We start from the raw sequence: 18,144 nt of genomic DNA on the forward strand, positions 1-18,144 counted from the left end.
GCCCAGGAAAGGTAAACCTTGCTGACCCCTGGCTTATAGCACAGCAATCCCCAAAGATTCTACACGCTGAATCAGCTGGAGTTATTTGCTGAATCCATCTGCTTTTAATACGTTCAACTAGGTATACTATATGATATGTTTCATGCAAGCCCATCATAAGAGTGAATACTTGAAGCATAAACACATTCTAGACTCCATTGTCCGTGGTTGGCAACCAATTCCTTACGATTCTACTTGAATGAAACTGAGTTGGAATAGAATTCCTTATGCATCTTTAACAAATCTAGCTGAAACAACTGTCCTTCATTCCTCCTTAATCTGACACCCAGTAGGTAAAGGCACATTCAATGACTTGTGGATCTTTATTTCTGGCTTGAGCTAAACATTTTTAACAGGACAAGTGCCTGGAAACTAGAGACTTTAAATATCATATTTCAACACCTCAGAAATGAAATCCTGAAAATAGCTCTTTGTCACAGATAACATTATACCCTTTCAGGGTCTCAAAAAACCCCGCAAATAAATACAATAAAAACAATATCAAATTATCAGCCCAACTGTTTCTTCTTGGCCTCCAAAGCTTCATCAGTGTGTGAGTTCAGCCCTTTGCACACCGTTCAGCTACTGCTGGAGGAAGGGAAAACTGCTTCATCCCATTTTGAAATGTAAAGCATGCCATAAACGGTGCGGGGAGCCTTTCAGCAAAGGAATGCTTTCTTCATTACGAACCATTTGGTATATAAACAAAAGACAGTGCAACAGATAAGGGTACTCAACTCAACCACATAGGGCTTTTAAGCTTCATAATCCCCATTAAGATTCAGAAAAGCGGGACAGCATCAAGCAGATACTTCATTCCACCCCCATTTCTCAATCTGAAAGACAGGTAGCATTATTTACAAAGCCATGTTTGTTTTCTAGTCTGCTGAATTTCACTGTCACTGCAAAAACATTGGTGTGAGCATTCTGTTTATTACAGAAACTGCAAATGCTTAAATGCATGATAGGCTTTCCCCGGGACAGCCTTCTGTGTGTTAAGAGACAACAGATAGACTTAGTAAAATAAATTTTTTTTAAAAAGCCCAAATCTAAAACTCTTTTAGGGGCCCAATGTATTCCTTCTTATCACAAGGCAATCAAATTGGTGCCATGCAATAAATGTCTGGGATACTTATCCTCTGCCCTGTTGCAGGCACATTAAATAGGGCACTAGGGATATATTTATAGCCCAATCCTGAGCACATTTACTTAGAAGCAAGTCTACATTCAATGGCGCTTACTCCCGCCATTAAGTGTGTTTAGATTTCCAGCTGTACAGAAAATCCTAGGAATGTCTACTCAAAGGTAAGTCCCACGGTGTGAGGCCATGCCTTGCCTCTTCAGAACAAACTTAGGAAGGCCCCAGTCCTGCAAAGTCCTATCGGTCACAGGGCCTGGCTCCTGCATGCACACCTGACACAGCCCGGATGCGCAACAACCCTTCGAGGTAGATTTGGCTGAAAGGCAGAGACTGGCCCAAGGACACTCAATGAGCTTCATGGCCGACTGGGGAATTTGAACCCTGGTCTCTCCAGGTCCTAGTCAGACATTCTAACCACGATGCCACACTGGCTCTCCATACAGCAGGGGAGATTCCAACAAAAGCAGTGTGGCAAAGTGAAAGGATGCAAGCAATTCAGGACAACAGTTTTTTCTTTGTTTTAAATACCTCCTTCATAAGTTCTTCAGCTCTTGATTTACCAACGAACTTTTGAGAAGACCAGAGCAAAACGGAAGACTTTTGCCTCTGACGTTTCAGAGAATGAGGTGTCGTAAGTGTTTCCAATGTTTACGCGTAAGTCATCTTCCCAAGGTAATTTGCTGGCACGTATCCCTTTTGTCCTTTCGCTTCCGCTAGCCACCATTCCTTGTTGCCGCTCAGGTCGGAAAAACGAAGGATCCGAACTCGCTGGTACTCCTGAAGGCTGAGCTCCTGGTGGCTCCTTGCTTGAAATGCATGAACCGCATAAAATGTCTGAGAGGGAGAAACAAAAGAGAAAATGTCTTTTCTGTCCTAGCTGCTCTTTCAGCATACGATGGCTACATACACACATTAAAAGCACATAGCTCCCCCCAAAGATTCTCAGGGACTGTCATTTATTAGGGGTGCTGTGAGGGTTGGACTGCAGTTCTCAGGATCCTTTGAGGAAAGCCATGTGCTTTAAATGTATGGTATGTATACACCACCAATGGAAAAGGTGGCAGGTCAGTGGGAGAGCATCTGCTAGTCATGCAGAAGGTCACAGGTACGGCTGGTAATGTCTCCTGTCACAAACCTGGGATATAAGCAACTCTTACGTGCTATGATGATATGCAGCACTCCTTCTATAAACACAAGCAAGTTTGCAAACCAGGGGCAGCCAATGTGATGTCATCCAGATGTTGCCCAATTACAAATATTGGCTGTCCCATCAACCCCAGGCAGAATGGCCAACATCTGGAGGGCACCCCACTGGCTAACCTTGATGCAGGCAAGAGGGAACTTCTTATTTTTCTTATTTGCTGATTACATTTCTAGCCTGTCTGTCCTCCCAAAGGAGACCAGGGTGGCACCTGGGCTATGCTATCAGCGGGGTAGCTCAGTTGGCTAGAGCCTGGTGCCAAAGCTGCAGGTTTGATCCCCCATATGGGACAGCTGTATATTCCTGCAGTGCAGTGGGTTGGACTAGATGATCCTCAGTCCCATGATTCTCGAATCCAGGTGGGCAGCCTCAGAGTTCCTAGTTCAGACACTGGGCAGCATGACAGGGCCTCACAGTTTCCAGAAGCGCCACTTCACAACTTTAGAATATTTCCTATGGGCTGCTGCTAAGTTTGACATAAGTAAAGGTAAAGGGACCCCTGACCATTAGGTCCAGTTGTGGCTGACTCTGGGGTTGCGACGCTCATCTCGCTTTATTGGCCGAGGGAGCCGGCGTACAGCTTCCGGGTCATGTGGCCAGCATGACTAAGCCGCTTCTGGCGAACCAGAGCAGCGCACAGAAACGCCGTTTACCTTCCCGCCAGAGCAGTACCTATTTATCTACTTGCACTTTGTGCTTTCGAACTGCAAGGTTGGCAGGAGCTGGGACCGAGCAATGGGAGCTCACCCTGTCACAGGGATTCGAACCGCCGACCTTCTGATCAGCAAGCCCTAGGCTCTGTGGTTTAACCCACAGTGCCACCCGCATCCCTCTAAGTTTGACATAGTCTTCTTCAAATCTAAAGCTTCCTTTGACATGCTCTTCCTCTCACCACAGCAAGGGACAACAGGAAAAAAACTTTCTGACAGTAAGAGCTGTTCGACAGTGGAATGGTCTCCCTCAGGAGGTTGTGGACTTTCCTTCTTTGCAGGCTTTTAAGCAGAGGTTGGGTGGCCAATGGTCATGGATGCTTTAGTTGACATTCCTGCATTGCAGGTGGTTGGAATCTATGATGCTATAATACTATGACCTTTGGACAGGTCTTTGGGCAAAGTAGGACAAACTGACTTACATTGTCTAGCTTAGCATTATTCACACTGACTGGCAGCTGCTCTCTCTGGTTTTAGATGGGGCTTCCTCCAGTCTGACCTGGCAATGCCAGTGACTGAACCTCAGACCTTCTGCATATGAGATGGATGCTCTTCCACCAAGCCACACCCCTTCTGAAGATTCTCTGAGTGGGCCCACCTCCTTGCCGCTACTCATTTGTGTGTCTTCTCCTTACTGCTCACACACCTGGGGAGAACAGGTGAGCAAGCAGCTACAAGGAGGAGGGGAATGAAGGTGAACTCACGATGCTTACATCTTGGTCGTCCACTCCGTAGAAGCAATCCACCTCTGTCCCATTAATAGTTGCCTTTTCACACAGGCTATTGTAGGAAGAGCTGCTTCCGCTTCTCTTGTGCTGCCCTGCAGGTTTTGTGTTGCCGTCATCCACTTGCCTCATGGAGACAAAAAGGCTGATGTTATCAAAGTCGCCGTCGCAGAAACTGGCATCTGAAGCCTCCTTTTGTGCCTTCGCTGGATTGTAGGGCTTCAGGAAGGAGGAGTAAACGTATCCTTTCGAAACTAGGGAGGGAGGAGGAAAATGTAAAGAAATTAGGATGTGCTTCCCTGCTCCCCAGTCCTTCTGCCCTTCATAAAAAAGTAAATTCTTGCCACCAATAAGGAGTATGGAAGCAGCGGGGAGGCCACTTGGTTTCTGTTACCCACCATGTTCTCTCATTGTACCTAGTCTGGTCCATAATCCCCCCAGTGAGGCTGGGCAGTCCCTAGTCTTACAACTAGTGTTGCTGTGGTGTGGCAGGCCACTCTGGGTTGGGTGACACAGAAGGGGTAACAAAACAGGGGTTTGGCCCTTTGGGGTCATGAAGAGGGCAAGAGTGACACCTCCTTTTTTGTTGCTTTAGCCTTTGGAAGTGAAGGAGGAAATATTGTGGGTGACGCCTTTTTCCATGTAAGTAGGAGAGATACCGTAGCTGCCAAGGTGGGAATAGCTGCTACCTATAAATACATGTTTGCCTACTTGGTGGGTGATGCTGGTTGTGTCTGTTGTATTTTTGTATTTTGGATCTGCTAATAGTTGTTATGGCGCCCAATACGTCAGTTGTTTTAGCTTGATGTTTAAGAGGATATCTTAGATAACTTATTTAGTTATGTTATCTGTGCTACTATAAAATGTGCATTTTAATTTTCTTTTTTCTTTTGTATTTGACTTCAGTCTGGGATATTTTTAGGATGTTGTAAAGATTTTATTTAAAACATGAAGATACACACACACACAGTCATACCTCATGTTACGTTTGCTTCATGATACAACTTTTCAGGTTGTGTCCCGTGGTGACCCGGAAGTACCAGAAAGGGTTACTTCCGGGTTTTGCCACTCGCGCAGACGTACAAAATGACATCATGCACATGTGCAGAAGTGGTGAATTACGACCTGCGTGTGCAGATGCGGGTTGCATTCTGCTCATGTTGCAAACGGGCCTCCAGAACGGATCCCGTTCGCAACCAGAGGTACCACTGTATATATATAAAAACTTCCTTAAAATATATACTGCAAGTTAAAGACCAGAATTCTGCAATTCAGAAACTCAGTACAAGCAGGATAGAATATAAATTAAGAACAGCTTATGTGTTTTTGTAAACTCCATCATGCTGAAAGTTGCTTTGTTTTGCATCAGCAGTGCCAAATCCTTACTCATGCTAGGTTAGGTACTTGTGATGTGAGCCATGACCTGTTCACAGGGCAGGCTATACTACTACTCACAACCTCTGCGAGAAGTCACTGTGGCATAACGTGGAAGCTGAGATCACAGGGGCTGTTGCGTCCACATTTAATAACCATCACAGCCAAAGGACATCCAATATTGTGAGGAATGTGCCTGAGGACTTACTTCCAGTGTCGACAAGCCATCTGCCAGTACTTCCGAAAGGATCCTTTCGTTCCACGACAGCCACCAATTCTCCTTCGTAGAGATCAATATCAAACTCCTGAGTGGCGTTGCATTTGCGCTTGGCTTGGTACAGCAAGTCTGAGTTGTATGTGGAGAGTATCACAGACCTGTGGCTTTCAGTCTGCCGTGGAAAGTCAGGCTGGAAACAAAACAAAACCCAGCTTGAGACATACTTTCAATTGCAATGCCATAGGAAAGCATATTCAGGGTATATCAACATTCCTGCTGCTGTTTTCTCCACCATATATGACAATCTCTGTCTCATTCACTTTCCCAATCAATCCCCATCACACTCTAAAGGCAAGTCAGTATTATTCAGTATCTCTTCTTCTTTGGTGATCACTTGTAGCCCAGTAGGATTGTCTTCCATAAACGCAGTTTTAACAGTGAGGCTGTAAGTATCTAAATTCAGTATCTGATAGGTATTTGAATTCTGGTAACCCATGTTCAAATCTAGCCTATTGGAATACTCTTGCTTATTTAAACACCATGGCCAAACCACATATAGCATTCAATGCCCCTTTGTATTTAACACACATGCTTCTTTAAAAAATGCAGATAGTGGCCACTGGGTGTGTTGATAATTAAAAAAAGGATGCAGCACATGTGGGAAATGGTTTGGCTCTTTTTCAAAGTCCTGACAAAAAACACTTATTTGAAGCTATTTTCACAGGGCTGAAACCCTCCATTGGTAGCACGGGAAGAAAGGGTTAAACTTCCCTTCCTCACCTGCTCTAACCCCCGCTAGTTATCAGCTCCCCCCAGGGAATGCTATTCAATATATATTTTTAAGTACACTTTAACATCATGCCTAGTTTCACGCTCATTTACACTGACCTGGGAAAATAACAGCTCGCACACAGTGATTTGTCATTTCGTAGAAGACGGGCCCGATCTAACAATGCCTATGTGAGTAAACTGTTTGTGTAAGTAGGGTTTTTGTGGAAATCGGCTGCTGGGCTCATTGTTAACCATGAACTATTGGGCAGATTGCAGTGCCATGGCATTAAATTCACAGGGTAAAGCTGTGTACAAATTGCTGCAGCGAACAGGGGCTTATTGTACATGGCAGATAGTCTGAGGTACCTGTGCGTTTTACTTTGACGGCTGTAAGATTAGTCCTCTATGGGGGGGAAAAAAGAAAAAAGAAAAAGAAAAGATTAGTCCTCTATGAATAGTCATGTAGAGGAAATTTGCCTTTGCCTCCCGTCTTAATGCACTTATCAGTGTCGGTGTCAATTAACGGGAAGCATTTTGAAGTCACCCCGCACAAAAGTGACAGGGACGTGTAACATCACAAGGCTTGAGAAACCCGTAATCCACGGATTATGCTGTTTTAGATATGGAATGGGAAGTTACCGATAGAGGACAAGCAGGACTTCTACACGGCTCTTGGCGACATTGTGCACTAGACACGTCTAAATCCGAGCACTTATTTTTTTTAAAAAATAATAATAATAAAATCACCTGCCATCACTATGAAAGGCGTTTAAAGGTTTCCTGTGTAATAAAAAAAAATACATCGGAAGATTAGAATTGCTATACAGATGTTTAGTGGGAAATGTGTCTGCGGACTGAATATGCACAAATCGAAGAGGAGCTTACGACAATGGCATTGCCAAGGGCTGTGGAATGAAATGTCAAGCGTGTTTTGGAGTGGAATGGTACAGGGTGACGTTTGCTTTCAGAGGAATGCATTGCTAGTCATACTTTTTTCAAGTTCTGGACCAGGCTAGGTGCAATAAGAGAGATCCCATGCATTTTTGCCCCCTGCCCAATGTCAATAACAGAGAGATACCCAATTCAGATTGGGAGCATGATCCTTCAGAAAAGAGGGATTAACTCCTGATCCTTGTGCCTTTCCCCTGATTAATGCCAGCTACTCCCCCAAGCTGTATTTCTCTGCTTTCCTTTGGACCACATCAGCGAGGCTGAGAGAGGGGTCTTGTTGTCTGGGCAGCCCAGGACCTGCTTGATCCCCAGAGAGGTCACTTTGGTGCTGCTAACACAGCAATTTGACTTCCCCCTGAAGGCACACTCCATTGTCTCTTGAGACCGATGGGAGCCAACAGCAGCAACACAACAACAATTCCCACAAGTTGGAACTTCCGGGTTAGCGCCATCGGCTAATGGCGGATTCCCTCCGAGCTCCGGAGGGAATCGGCTCCACAAGAACCGGGTCTTGCCGCTGCGGCGACGCGGGGACCCTCAGAAATCACAGGCATTGAAGCCTGTGAACTTGGTGACTCGGCGGGCACCATTTGCGCCCCCCCAACCCGCGAAGGAACCTTTTTAAAGGCTTCGGAACGGGGGACAGGGTGAGTGGCGCGGTGCTGAGAGTCGACTGCTTCTCCTGCGGAGTGAAGCCACATGCCATGGTCGGAGAGCGCTGACTTCTTCTTGTGAACAATTGGACTCTAAAAGCAACAACCCGTGAGTAATACGGAAATTGGATTTGTAAAGAAAAAATTTTTTTGAATTAGGCACGATCGGGGAAGGCGCAAACAGGAAGTCCGTCTCCCCGTCTTATAAATAATCTAAAGCAAGGACTAGCTAACTAAGGTCGAGAGAATTTCTTCTTCTTTATTGGGTAAAAGACATTAATTTCACGATTTGGCAGTATAAGTAATTTCACTGGAGGATAAGAGCTAATTTTGAGAGCTGAAGTGCCACCCCCCTGGACCCGGGAGTGATCCGCGAGAGAGCCTGTTGAGGAGATATAGAAGAGTTTGACAGCTGTCAAATTAGCTGTCAAGAAGGAAAAAGAGAACTTTGTTTCTGCTGTCTCTGCTGGATATATTTGCTACAATTTGGTTATATTTTGTTGAAAACAAGGAAGAACTGATACAAACTAACTTGATTTTTGGATTTGAACTGGAAGGAAGATAAAGTAACCAAAATCCCTCTAGAGGGGATTTTGGGACATTACAAGAATGGCTGAAGGAGGAAAAATTCAAGCTAAATTGGACAGAGTGTTTCTTCTCTTGGGAAAGTTACAAGGCCAAATTGATGTTTTGGCTACAAATGTTGCAACTCTGGACTTAACAGTAAACAAATTCATTGAATTTGATAAGGATTTGACTCATGAAGTCCATGCAGCTGGACAAGAAGAGAAACTTGAAAGATTTGAGAGTGTGGAGAAAGAGATATATGTTGTTTCTGAGGAAAAGGAAGGAGGAGATGTAATGTTGCAGATGACAAAGGAGAGCCAGAGGCCTGACATGATGGCTACAAAGGAAAATAAGTACTGGATGATGAAAATCTGTTTTGAATTGAAGATTGAAGAATGGAGAGATCTCCTTATGTGGAGATCTGAAGACCTATGGATTACAAATTTGATTAAGGTGAAAGTTGGAGCTGTCGGGACATTTGGACTTAAAAGGAGTAAGAAACAAGATTCGGGCTCCACTTTTAAGTATGGAGGTCTGGCTGGAAGAAATATGGACCCTATCGGGACAGAGCTTCTCCGAGATCTGGTGTTTAATATTAAGGACTACCAAAAAAAACGGCAGAGAGGAATTGAGAGAGAATTAAGAGCCTCGGACATGAGGTCTCCAGGCTGATAGTAGACTAAGACTGATGGACATTTGTTGGGGATTGAAACCGGGAAAGGGGGGGTGGGGTTTGGGAATCCAAAGGGTGCAGAATTATAATCTGTTTTTTTATTTTGTTTTGTTATTAGTATGAAAATTGGGGAATTCGTGGAAGGGAATTTGGGTCGACTTTAGAAAAAAGTTTTAAGAATGAGCACTGATGTTTAAATACTGTTGTTTATAAATTAAAATTGGTTTTTTAAAAATGAATTAAATATAAAAAGGTCAAAAATTGGGGACAAGTACTTGTTGAATTAACAATTTGAACTGGAATATAAGAAGGGGAGGTGTGGGGAAGTCAGGGAAATATGTTACTGAAAATAAGGATTGTAAACTTTATGTGTTTTTAACTTTTTTGTTTTTTGATTTTTGATTTTTTAATGTATAAAGATGGAAAAACTCAATAAATATCTTAAAAAAAACAAACAATTCCCACAAGTTGTTATTTGTTGTGCAAGCAGAAAACCCTGTGCAGGGCTTTGTTAGCCCTTTTGTTAGTCCTGCCCTTTATGCATACCTCCTGGAAGTTAAGTCCTGTTAAAACTCAACAAAACTTTGGATCTAGACTAAGATGAACATTTAAATCAATGGGACACGTTAGTCATGACCCATGGATTTCAAGTCCCACAGATTTCAATGAGCACTAAATGCAAATCCTTAACCACAAGCCAAGTCCTTTGGAGCTCTTGACTCTATACATGAGGAATGGGGAATCCATGCCCTTGCCCATATCTTTGGACTACAACTCCCATCATCTGTTGCCATTGGACATGTTGGCTGGCACTGATGGAAATAGGAGTCCAACATTGTCTGAAGGACCACAACTTTCCCATTCCTGCCGTGTATAATCCAAGACTCATATCTCAAGTTTATAAACAAGATTAGTCTTTTCTTTCCAAAGCAAATGACTGCTGATTTAACAGATAAAGTGTACATATTCATGTATTGAAAGTAGACAGTAGAACCCACAGAAAGTTAAGACAGTTGAAACTGACATTCAGCCCAGTCAACTACTGTTGTTGACACAGCAGTAGTTTGTAACAACTCAAACGGGACTTACTCCCAGGTAAAAATGTAGGATTGGGGCCTTAACAGTGCATGGGTGAAGGAATAGGATTGGAAAGGAAGCTAAAGACATTTAGCTTTCAGTAGATTCAATTGGCAATAAAAATGTGGTTTCTATATATTAACTTCTCTGCCCTGCATTTTGCTTTTCCTAGTTCCCAAACTTCCAATGGGGACTCCTGTCAAATGTATGCTACAAACCTGGAGAGGGGTTGGCTTCTTTTTTTCAAAGCTCAGCTTTCTCTCAATGAAATTTATGCTGTTGTTTTCTTTGACAAAATTCAGACTGTGTATGTCTTCGAGCACCTGGTGCTGAACTTCGCTGATGCTTGGAGAGGACAGCTGTAAGTTCAAAAGAGGTTCAAGTTTACATGATTAGTCACAAGCTGTGATGGATCGGGGAGTATATATACATAATGCTGGTTCTGATTCGGCAGGCTTAGAACAGCATCACTACTTTTTCCTGTGGTGGGGCTTCTGGCAGAAGCTCATCAGGGAAAGCCTTTCCTGTTGTACCCCTTGACTTTCTGCAGACACAATGCTGAATTTTTTGATGCGAACAACACATAGCATCATAGAATTGTAGAGTTGGAAGGGACCAAGAAGACCATCTAGTCCAATACCCTGCAATGAAGGAATTGTTTGCCCAACATGGGGCTTGAACCCATCACCCTGAAATTACCAACTGAGCTATCTTCTCCCATGGGTAAAAAAAGACTACCCTAGTCTAGATGATCTCCTTTATTATATATCTAGCTATCACTTGAGCCGTCAATTCCCATTGGCTTTGGCCCAGCATGGGAACGACAAGGAGTTGGAATCCAATTACATCTGGAGGCCCATAGGTTCCCCATCCTTAGTTCAGCAAGATATGAATAAGCCCACCTCAAAAGCTACCATGCTTCCCTTTCCCCTATGGCTAATGGGGTTTGGCAGCTTTCATTTCTGCTTTTAACCATAGCCTGATACATTACACAAACCCAGAACTGTGCAACTGGCTTTTTAGAAACTTGTAGATGTTAAAATTAACCTGAGTTTCCCAAGACTGACTGACACAACAAACTGTGGTTAATCACAAGTGGAAGCAGAATCTTCTAAACTCCTCCTTGCAGCCATGCTAGAGAATGAGAGAGGGGAGGGAGGGAGGGCGCAAATCAGGAGAGATATTATGCTCATTAAACTAAACTACAGTTTAGTGTGACATTCCCGCACCCTCATTATCTTCCATGCGTGTGTTTGAGGAGAAGCGGTATCCACTAGGACACTCTCTCCCACCCAAACAAATATTTCCTTTGCTGTTTTCATTTTCCTTCCAACACGCCACTGGACATGAGAAGAGAACTACGCTTCCCACCGCTGCTCAGTTGCATATATTAAACTCATTTTAATACATACACATTGAAAAGCACTTATTACCTAGCAACAATGCTGAGTCAATTAAAGGGAAAGAACATCCAACCAGGTGGCACAAAACCTGGTTGAACCAAAGGACACTAGAGGGCACCCTTCACACACTGGCAGAACCGCACTACAGGAAACCAAATAATATGCTAAGAAGCATGTCATTTTCTGGGACAGCGGGGAAGGCGAAACTGTCCAAGCACACAATCATTTAATAACCCAGGCAGCCCAGCCCCATATCTGTTTAATTGAGTTCAACAGGGCTTAATTCCAAATCAATGAGCATTGGACTGCAGCTGTACTATATCCAGGATTAATTCTGGATAGAGATACCCTAAACCACGGTGATTTTTTGCTCTGGTATCATCCAGACCAGACAACTTCAAATCCCGAGTGGCAAGCCATGGAAAAAAGCAAGCTGGTTGTTCATCTGGAGAGAGATAAACCACAAGCCTGGGTTTGGACATAGCACTAAACCAAATTGTGCCTTGGTTCACAGCAGCAGCAGCAGCAGCAACAGCAGCAGCAGGACCAGAGGAGCAAAGCAGTCACAATATTCTCTCCAGGAACCCACACATCTGCACGTTCACACTAAACCATGGCTTGGCTTAGTGTTATGGGTGAACTGGCTCATAAAATAGGGCTGCCATATGTCCGGACAAAGCTGAGATTCGTCCGTCAAAAATGTTCAAAAAGCGGCAAAAATGTCTGGGGAAACCCAGGCGTATGACAGCCCATATCTGAAGCGTTGATTTTTTGATGATTTTCCTAAATTTTTTTTTAAAAAAATCAACAACTCTGGCCCCCCAAAAAGCTCAAAACTTTTGGGTCCAGATTTTAACTTTTTGAAATATGCCAACCCCATCATAAAACCACAGAATTGGAGGTGGCCCTTGCCCTAATTTCATGCAGCTTGTTAAGGGTGTTGGGAAATGTAGCTCTTTCAGGGATAAACTACAGTTCCCAGGATTCTTTGAGGGAAGCCAAGTGCTTTAAATGTGCATTAAGTGTATGGTGTGTGTGTGTGTGTGTGTGTGTGTGTGTGAGAGAGAGAGAGAGAGAGAGAGAGAGAGAGAGAGAGAGAGAGGGAGGGAGGGAGGGAGAGACCCAAGTTCATATTACAGTGGCACCTCGGGTTAAGAACTTAATTTGTTCTGGAGGTCCATACTTAACCTAAAACTGTTCTTAACCTGAGGTACCACATTAGCTAATGGGGCCTCCCGCTGCTGCCCTGCCACTGCCATGCAATTTCTGTTCTCATCCTGAGGTAAAGTTCTTAACCTGAGGTACTATTTCTGGGTTAGCGGAGTCTATAACCTGAAGCCTGTAACCCGAGGTGTCTGTAACCCAAAGTACCACTGTATTTGTTGAATATAATTCTCCTAGGATTTTGGTTTTTAAATAAGATTTCAAAGGAGCATAGCAGACAGGCAACCTTAATTGTAATCATCTCAATATGAGCATATCTACAGCCGACTTACCAATATGAGGGATTCCCCTGTGGAATAGGATTGCAGTGCTGATGACATCATCCCCTGCAGGAGAGTGACGAGGCAACACAGGCAGTTGGTCACGATTTGCTTTGCTGCCCGGTTGAACGTCTGGAGTTCCTCCACCAGCTGGGCATTGAGAGCCTCGTATTCTTTCCTGGCCAAATCCATCTCCTCTCCCGCCGCCTTTTGGTGGTAGCTATTATAATCCAGCAGTTTGTCATAGCGCTTCTGGATGAGCTTCTGAGGGCCTGGGAAGAGGGCCTGCAACGCTGACAGGGGGACCAAAACCATCTTCTCTACTTGCTCTGCCTAGATGTGCACAGGTAGGGAAAGAGAGACAACAAATAAATCTTCACCACCCACCTCTCCTCCTTTAAAGCTAACATTTCTCCTTCTGTACCAGTTACATAACCACAGAATGGTCTTCCCTCTGAAGTACGTCTCACCTCAACCTGGTAACATTCCTTTGGTTTGATTAGAGGGTCAGACTTGTACCTGGGAGGGCAGGGTTCAAATCCTCACTCGGCCATGAAGCTCGCTGGGCAACCTTGGGCTTCTCAGGCTAATCTACCTCAGAGTTTTCATTGTGGGGATTAAATGAGGATGAGGAGAACCATGTACAGTGGTACCTCAGGTTAAGTACTTAATTCATTCCAGAGGTCCATACTTAACCTGAAATTGTTCTTAACCTGAAGCACCACTTTAGCTAATGGGGCCTCCTGCTGCTGCCGCGCCACCGGAGCACGATTTCTGTTCTCATCCTGAAGCAAAGTTCTTAACCTGAAGCACTATTTCTGGGTTAGCGGAGTCTGTAACCTGAAGCGTATGTAACCTGAAGCGTATGTAACCTGAGGTACCACTGTACCTGGAGCTCCTCGCAGGAAAAGGTGGGATATAAGGACAATAAGACAAATAAATGCATTTTAGGAACTGATGGGTTAAGTCGCTTTTTAATGATGATGCTAATTATGTAACGTGCAATAATGATTTTAATGTTTCAATTGGCTATGTATTATCTTTTCAAATTACCGTATTTTTGTAAACCTCCCAATTTTGGAGTGAAAGAGTGGGGGAGGGAATAGAAATCTATAAATAAATATGTGCCCAAGGATTAAGGACGGAATTAATCACAGGGTGTAGCCCTGATCCAGCACAAGAACTACTCACGCCACATCTGTTTGAGATGCAACGTGATTCCAGAAAAACTGTTGTAAGGCTATCAACACATTTACCCTGAATTTAGAATCCTTGGCCCTTGATTTGTGTTGCTTGCCTACACAAGTACAGAGGCCTTTCTGCTGCAGACATTTTCCCTGAATATGTGGAAAGCTGGAAGGAACCATGTGGCAGCCCTTTTTTACTCATTTTGCCCCTGCATGCCAGTAATGACTGACTAGGGCTGAAATGTTCCTTCCTCCTCATTGTGGAAGGCTAGATTTTTTATTTGAAGTAAAACAGGGCTTCAGGAAGCTGGGTAAAAATTAAAAAAACAAAACACCTTCTGCTGGCTTTGTTACAGAAGCAACAAACTTCCTTAAACTCCCTATCCCTTATCTTTTGTTTGAAACCAATATCTTTCAAGAACGTACATATCGTTCGCTGGGCTTTTCAGCATTAATCAAGGTGTTTGAAGAGCCACTTTCCTCATCTTCTTTCTCGTGCAGAAAATCTTGAAGTTCGGTTACGTTCTGTGCAGCTTGAAGCGTAGATTCCTGAAAATGATGAAAATGATGAAATGGGCAAAAGATTGGCAGAGAAAACTACACTCTTTCATCTTCTCACATAAAAAACCAAGAATAAGCCCCAAATACCTGTACCTCCCCACCTCAGAAGGAGGATGGGGAATCCCCAACATAGAAGCATATTACAATGCCAACCAAATACGCCATATAATCCCATATATACTAGAAGATGAGACAAAACAATGGGTACACCTAGAGAGGGACACAATTGAAAACACCTGACCACAACATACCCACTCCTCCCAAACAAACTAAAGAAAATCCCCACAACACTTAACAGGTACACACAGACCATGCTCAAAGCATGGAAAACACAAATAGGCAAACTATCCCCAACCCCATCCCCACTAATCCCCCTGGCGTACCACCCATTATTCCACCATGCAGCACAAAACCTCCAGATAAAAACCTGGCGAACCAAAGGCTTATATCGCCTAATAGACTTTTATAAAAATAACAAACCCTTGTCAACACAAGAAATACAAGACAAACTAGAAGACACCCAAATGACCTGGTTAACACAACACCAACTACATGCCCTCTTAAACAACCCAACAGTAAAATCAGCAGCAACTAGGCCTCTGACAACCTTCAAAAACCTCCTCCTAACAACAAAGGGAAACGGTAAAGGGACGGTATCCGCAATATACAAAATACTACTCCAAAACCCCGCAAATCCCCTAGACGCAATCAAAAAACAATGGGAGAATGACATAGGCTATGAGATTAACCCCACTCAATGGACCAGAATGTGGTCTAAACCCCCCTTTAAATCCATATCAACGAAAAGAAAAGAACTCACACTGAAACTCACCTACAGGTGGTACCTAACACCAAGGAAACTAGCGCTAATACACCCAGGAACCTCACCAAAATGCTGGAGAGGGTGCACCTCCACAGGCACATACCTCCACATGTGGTGGGAGTGTCCCAAAATTCAACTATTCTGGACAACAGCCATACAAGAAATATGTAAAATAACTAAGCAAGTAATAGACATCACCCCAGAATTGGCCCTACTAAACATCTTCCAAGACAACAATGCCCATTTACACCAAAAAGAACTCATAACCCACCTGCTCTCAGCAGCCAGAAACACCATAACCAGACACTGGAGAGACCTGTCAGGAGTAAGCATGGACCAATGGTACCAAATAGTATGGGAAACAGCCCTACTAGAAAAATTAACTAATAAACTGAAACTGACACGGGGACAAACAGAAGAAGACACCTTCACCCCAGTATGGCTCCCCTTTATCACATACACAGCCCAACAGGACAATGACAATAATCCACCAACAGCATACAAATCAATATGGCTAACCTGATCCAAAACACACACCTGCCTCACTCACACACGAAAACAAAGATCACCACAGCCAATCACAAGCAAACAATTACACCCTAGGCCAACCCCAACCTCTCTCACCACCAAAGGAACACAAGTGAACAACACAAGCAACGCTGACACCAAACTCTACATACATTAAACATAATAGAAACACCGCCACCCGACCCCACCCCCATCCATCTTCCCTCTCTCTACCCCCCTTTATTTTTTCTTTCTTTTTTCTTCTCCCCCTAATGCCTCAACAAATGAAACGGATTTGTAAAAATGTTACATGGAAGAAGAAAAAAAGTATGAGGCACTACACTTCTGTAAAACAAGAAAATCCTTAATAAAAAAAAATGGGCAAAAGATGTGCGTGCTCAGGTGTACACGCAAATGGAAGAGGATGCACATGAAAGAAATGAAACGGCTAGGTCAAGCTTGGGCAATTTGTGGCCCATCCAGATATTAATGGACTGCAACTCCCATCTGACCAGTGCGGCCAATGGTCAAAGATAATGGGAATTGAAGCCCAGCAAGATCTGGAGGTTCCCCACCCATGTGCAAAGCAGTCTGCATTCCCCTCCAATGCTAGCATGTGTTTCAGTGGATGTCATCCCCACTAAGGAAGCTAGAAGTCTGTTTGACTTGATATACACTTAAAACAGAATGAGGTGCACCAATGGATAGTACGTTTCAGAGGATCTCATGTGAAAAGTTCTACTCAAGCAGGAAACTATCCCTGCAGAGACCGGACTCTGCTACAATCTCTCTCGTTTAGATTTGTCATACTTCCTAGTTGATCCAGAAAGCATTTTAGTTTTTTCCCTTGCTTACACCACCCTGCAAACCACCATCTTCTTCTGCACCAGGCCTTTGACCAAGGATGAGGAACCTGCGGCCCCCACAGATGTCCACTTCTCATCCTCCCCAAACAGCATGACCAACAGTCAGCGATAATGGGAGCTTCTTGTCAAGCAGCATACAGAGGGACATGGAGCCACCCATGTCTTGGACTAATATAGCGCTAATAGCTTTTGCCACGAGTCACACTAATTGAGGTCTAACCTTTGTATCATTATGCAACTTGAGAATTCATCCTGGTCTTCTGATTTAAAATGTCTCATCCAGTTGATTCAAGTTTCACACTCATTCAGAAGCAGCTGATATTCGCTTGCAACATGCAAGTAGCAAATGGATTCTTTTTTTCGTTGTGCTGTGTTAACACTCACCTTCAGATGCTGTAGAGACACCGAAATATTCTTCACACAGAGTTTGACCGTCTTTTCCAAACTTCTAAATAACTTCTCCTCTTTATTAAATGTTTCATCTTTCACCTAAAACACAGGGCAACACTGAGATCAGGAGCAGAGGCCACTCATTAGTAATTGGTGGAGTAGCTCTAGCAGAGATATTGCATAAAGTATTTCTGCATTCCTTCCACTGAAGCTACAAGAATAGCTTTAAGTGCTCTTAGACTGTGGCCTCATTCAGACATAGTGATAAATTATGGCTTATCATTATTGGAATGAATGAGCTGAGCCAACCTCAAAGCCAAGAGGAGGAGAGGAGGTTGGAAGATTCTGTTGTCATTTTTATCTATGGTTTGTTGTTTCTTCTGGATGCAGACAAACCATGGTTAGTCTTAGTAAGACACCGTCAGACTTTGGCTTATGTAACCGACTTGTTTCAATTCAAATGAAATGCTAAAACATGGCTAACTGGAAGCTTTTGTTTCAATTTTCAATCTCCTCCTCACAGCTGCATGAGAAAGGGGAGGAATGCATAAGTCCAAGGCTCACACAAGCTCATTCACAGAAGGCTAAACCATAGTTTAGCATTGTGCCCAAACCAGGCCTATATCTTGTCACATTTCATTTCATTTCAATCCCTTTGCTCATGTTCCCAGATATACCCTTCATCCTCTCAGAATTATAAGTTCCTTTTCATTCTTTTAAAAGTAATGCTGAATTTATGCAATTGTCATCATAAGGCAATAGTGGCACAAATTTGATCAAATTTGCTGGCGGTGGGGGAGAGATGTCGTGTGGGAATCTGAGAA

At 43.6% G+C, this 18,144-nt stretch overlaps 1 protein-coding gene across 2 annotated transcripts in view; it reads right to left on the reverse strand.

Moving 5' to 3' along the window:
* Positions 1–112: 112 nt before the first annotated feature.
* The window catches only part of ARHGEF38 (Rho guanine nucleotide exchange factor 38), a 56,332-nt gene continuing 38,300 nt past the window's right edge, over positions 113–18,144 (reverse strand). The window contains exons 8-14 of one of the 2 annotated variants that reach the window (XM_053403918.1): positions 17,315–17,419; positions 14,600–14,722; positions 12,999–13,319; positions 10,318–10,458; positions 5,399–5,597; positions 3,796–4,070; positions 113–2,014 (exon numbers count right to left, since the gene is read on the reverse strand). In XM_053403918.1, coding sequence (XP_053259893.1) covers positions 1,829–2,014; positions 3,796–4,070; positions 5,399–5,597; positions 10,318–10,458; positions 12,999–13,319; positions 14,600–14,722; positions 17,315–17,419 — 1,350 coding nt within the window. In that variant the 3' untranslated portion in view covers positions 113–1,828. The remainder of the gene's footprint in view (positions 2,015–3,795; positions 4,071–5,398; positions 5,598–10,317; positions 10,459–12,998; positions 13,320–14,599; positions 14,723–17,314; positions 17,420–18,144) is intronic. The other variant, XM_053403919.1, reaches the window with a different exon arrangement.

This window comes from Podarcis raffonei, chromosome 9 (assembly GCF_027172205.1).
Source record: "Podarcis raffonei isolate rPodRaf1 chromosome 9, rPodRaf1.pri, whole genome shotgun sequence".
Taxonomy (NCBI): domain Eukaryota; kingdom Metazoa; phylum Chordata; class Lepidosauria; order Squamata; family Lacertidae; genus Podarcis; species Podarcis raffonei.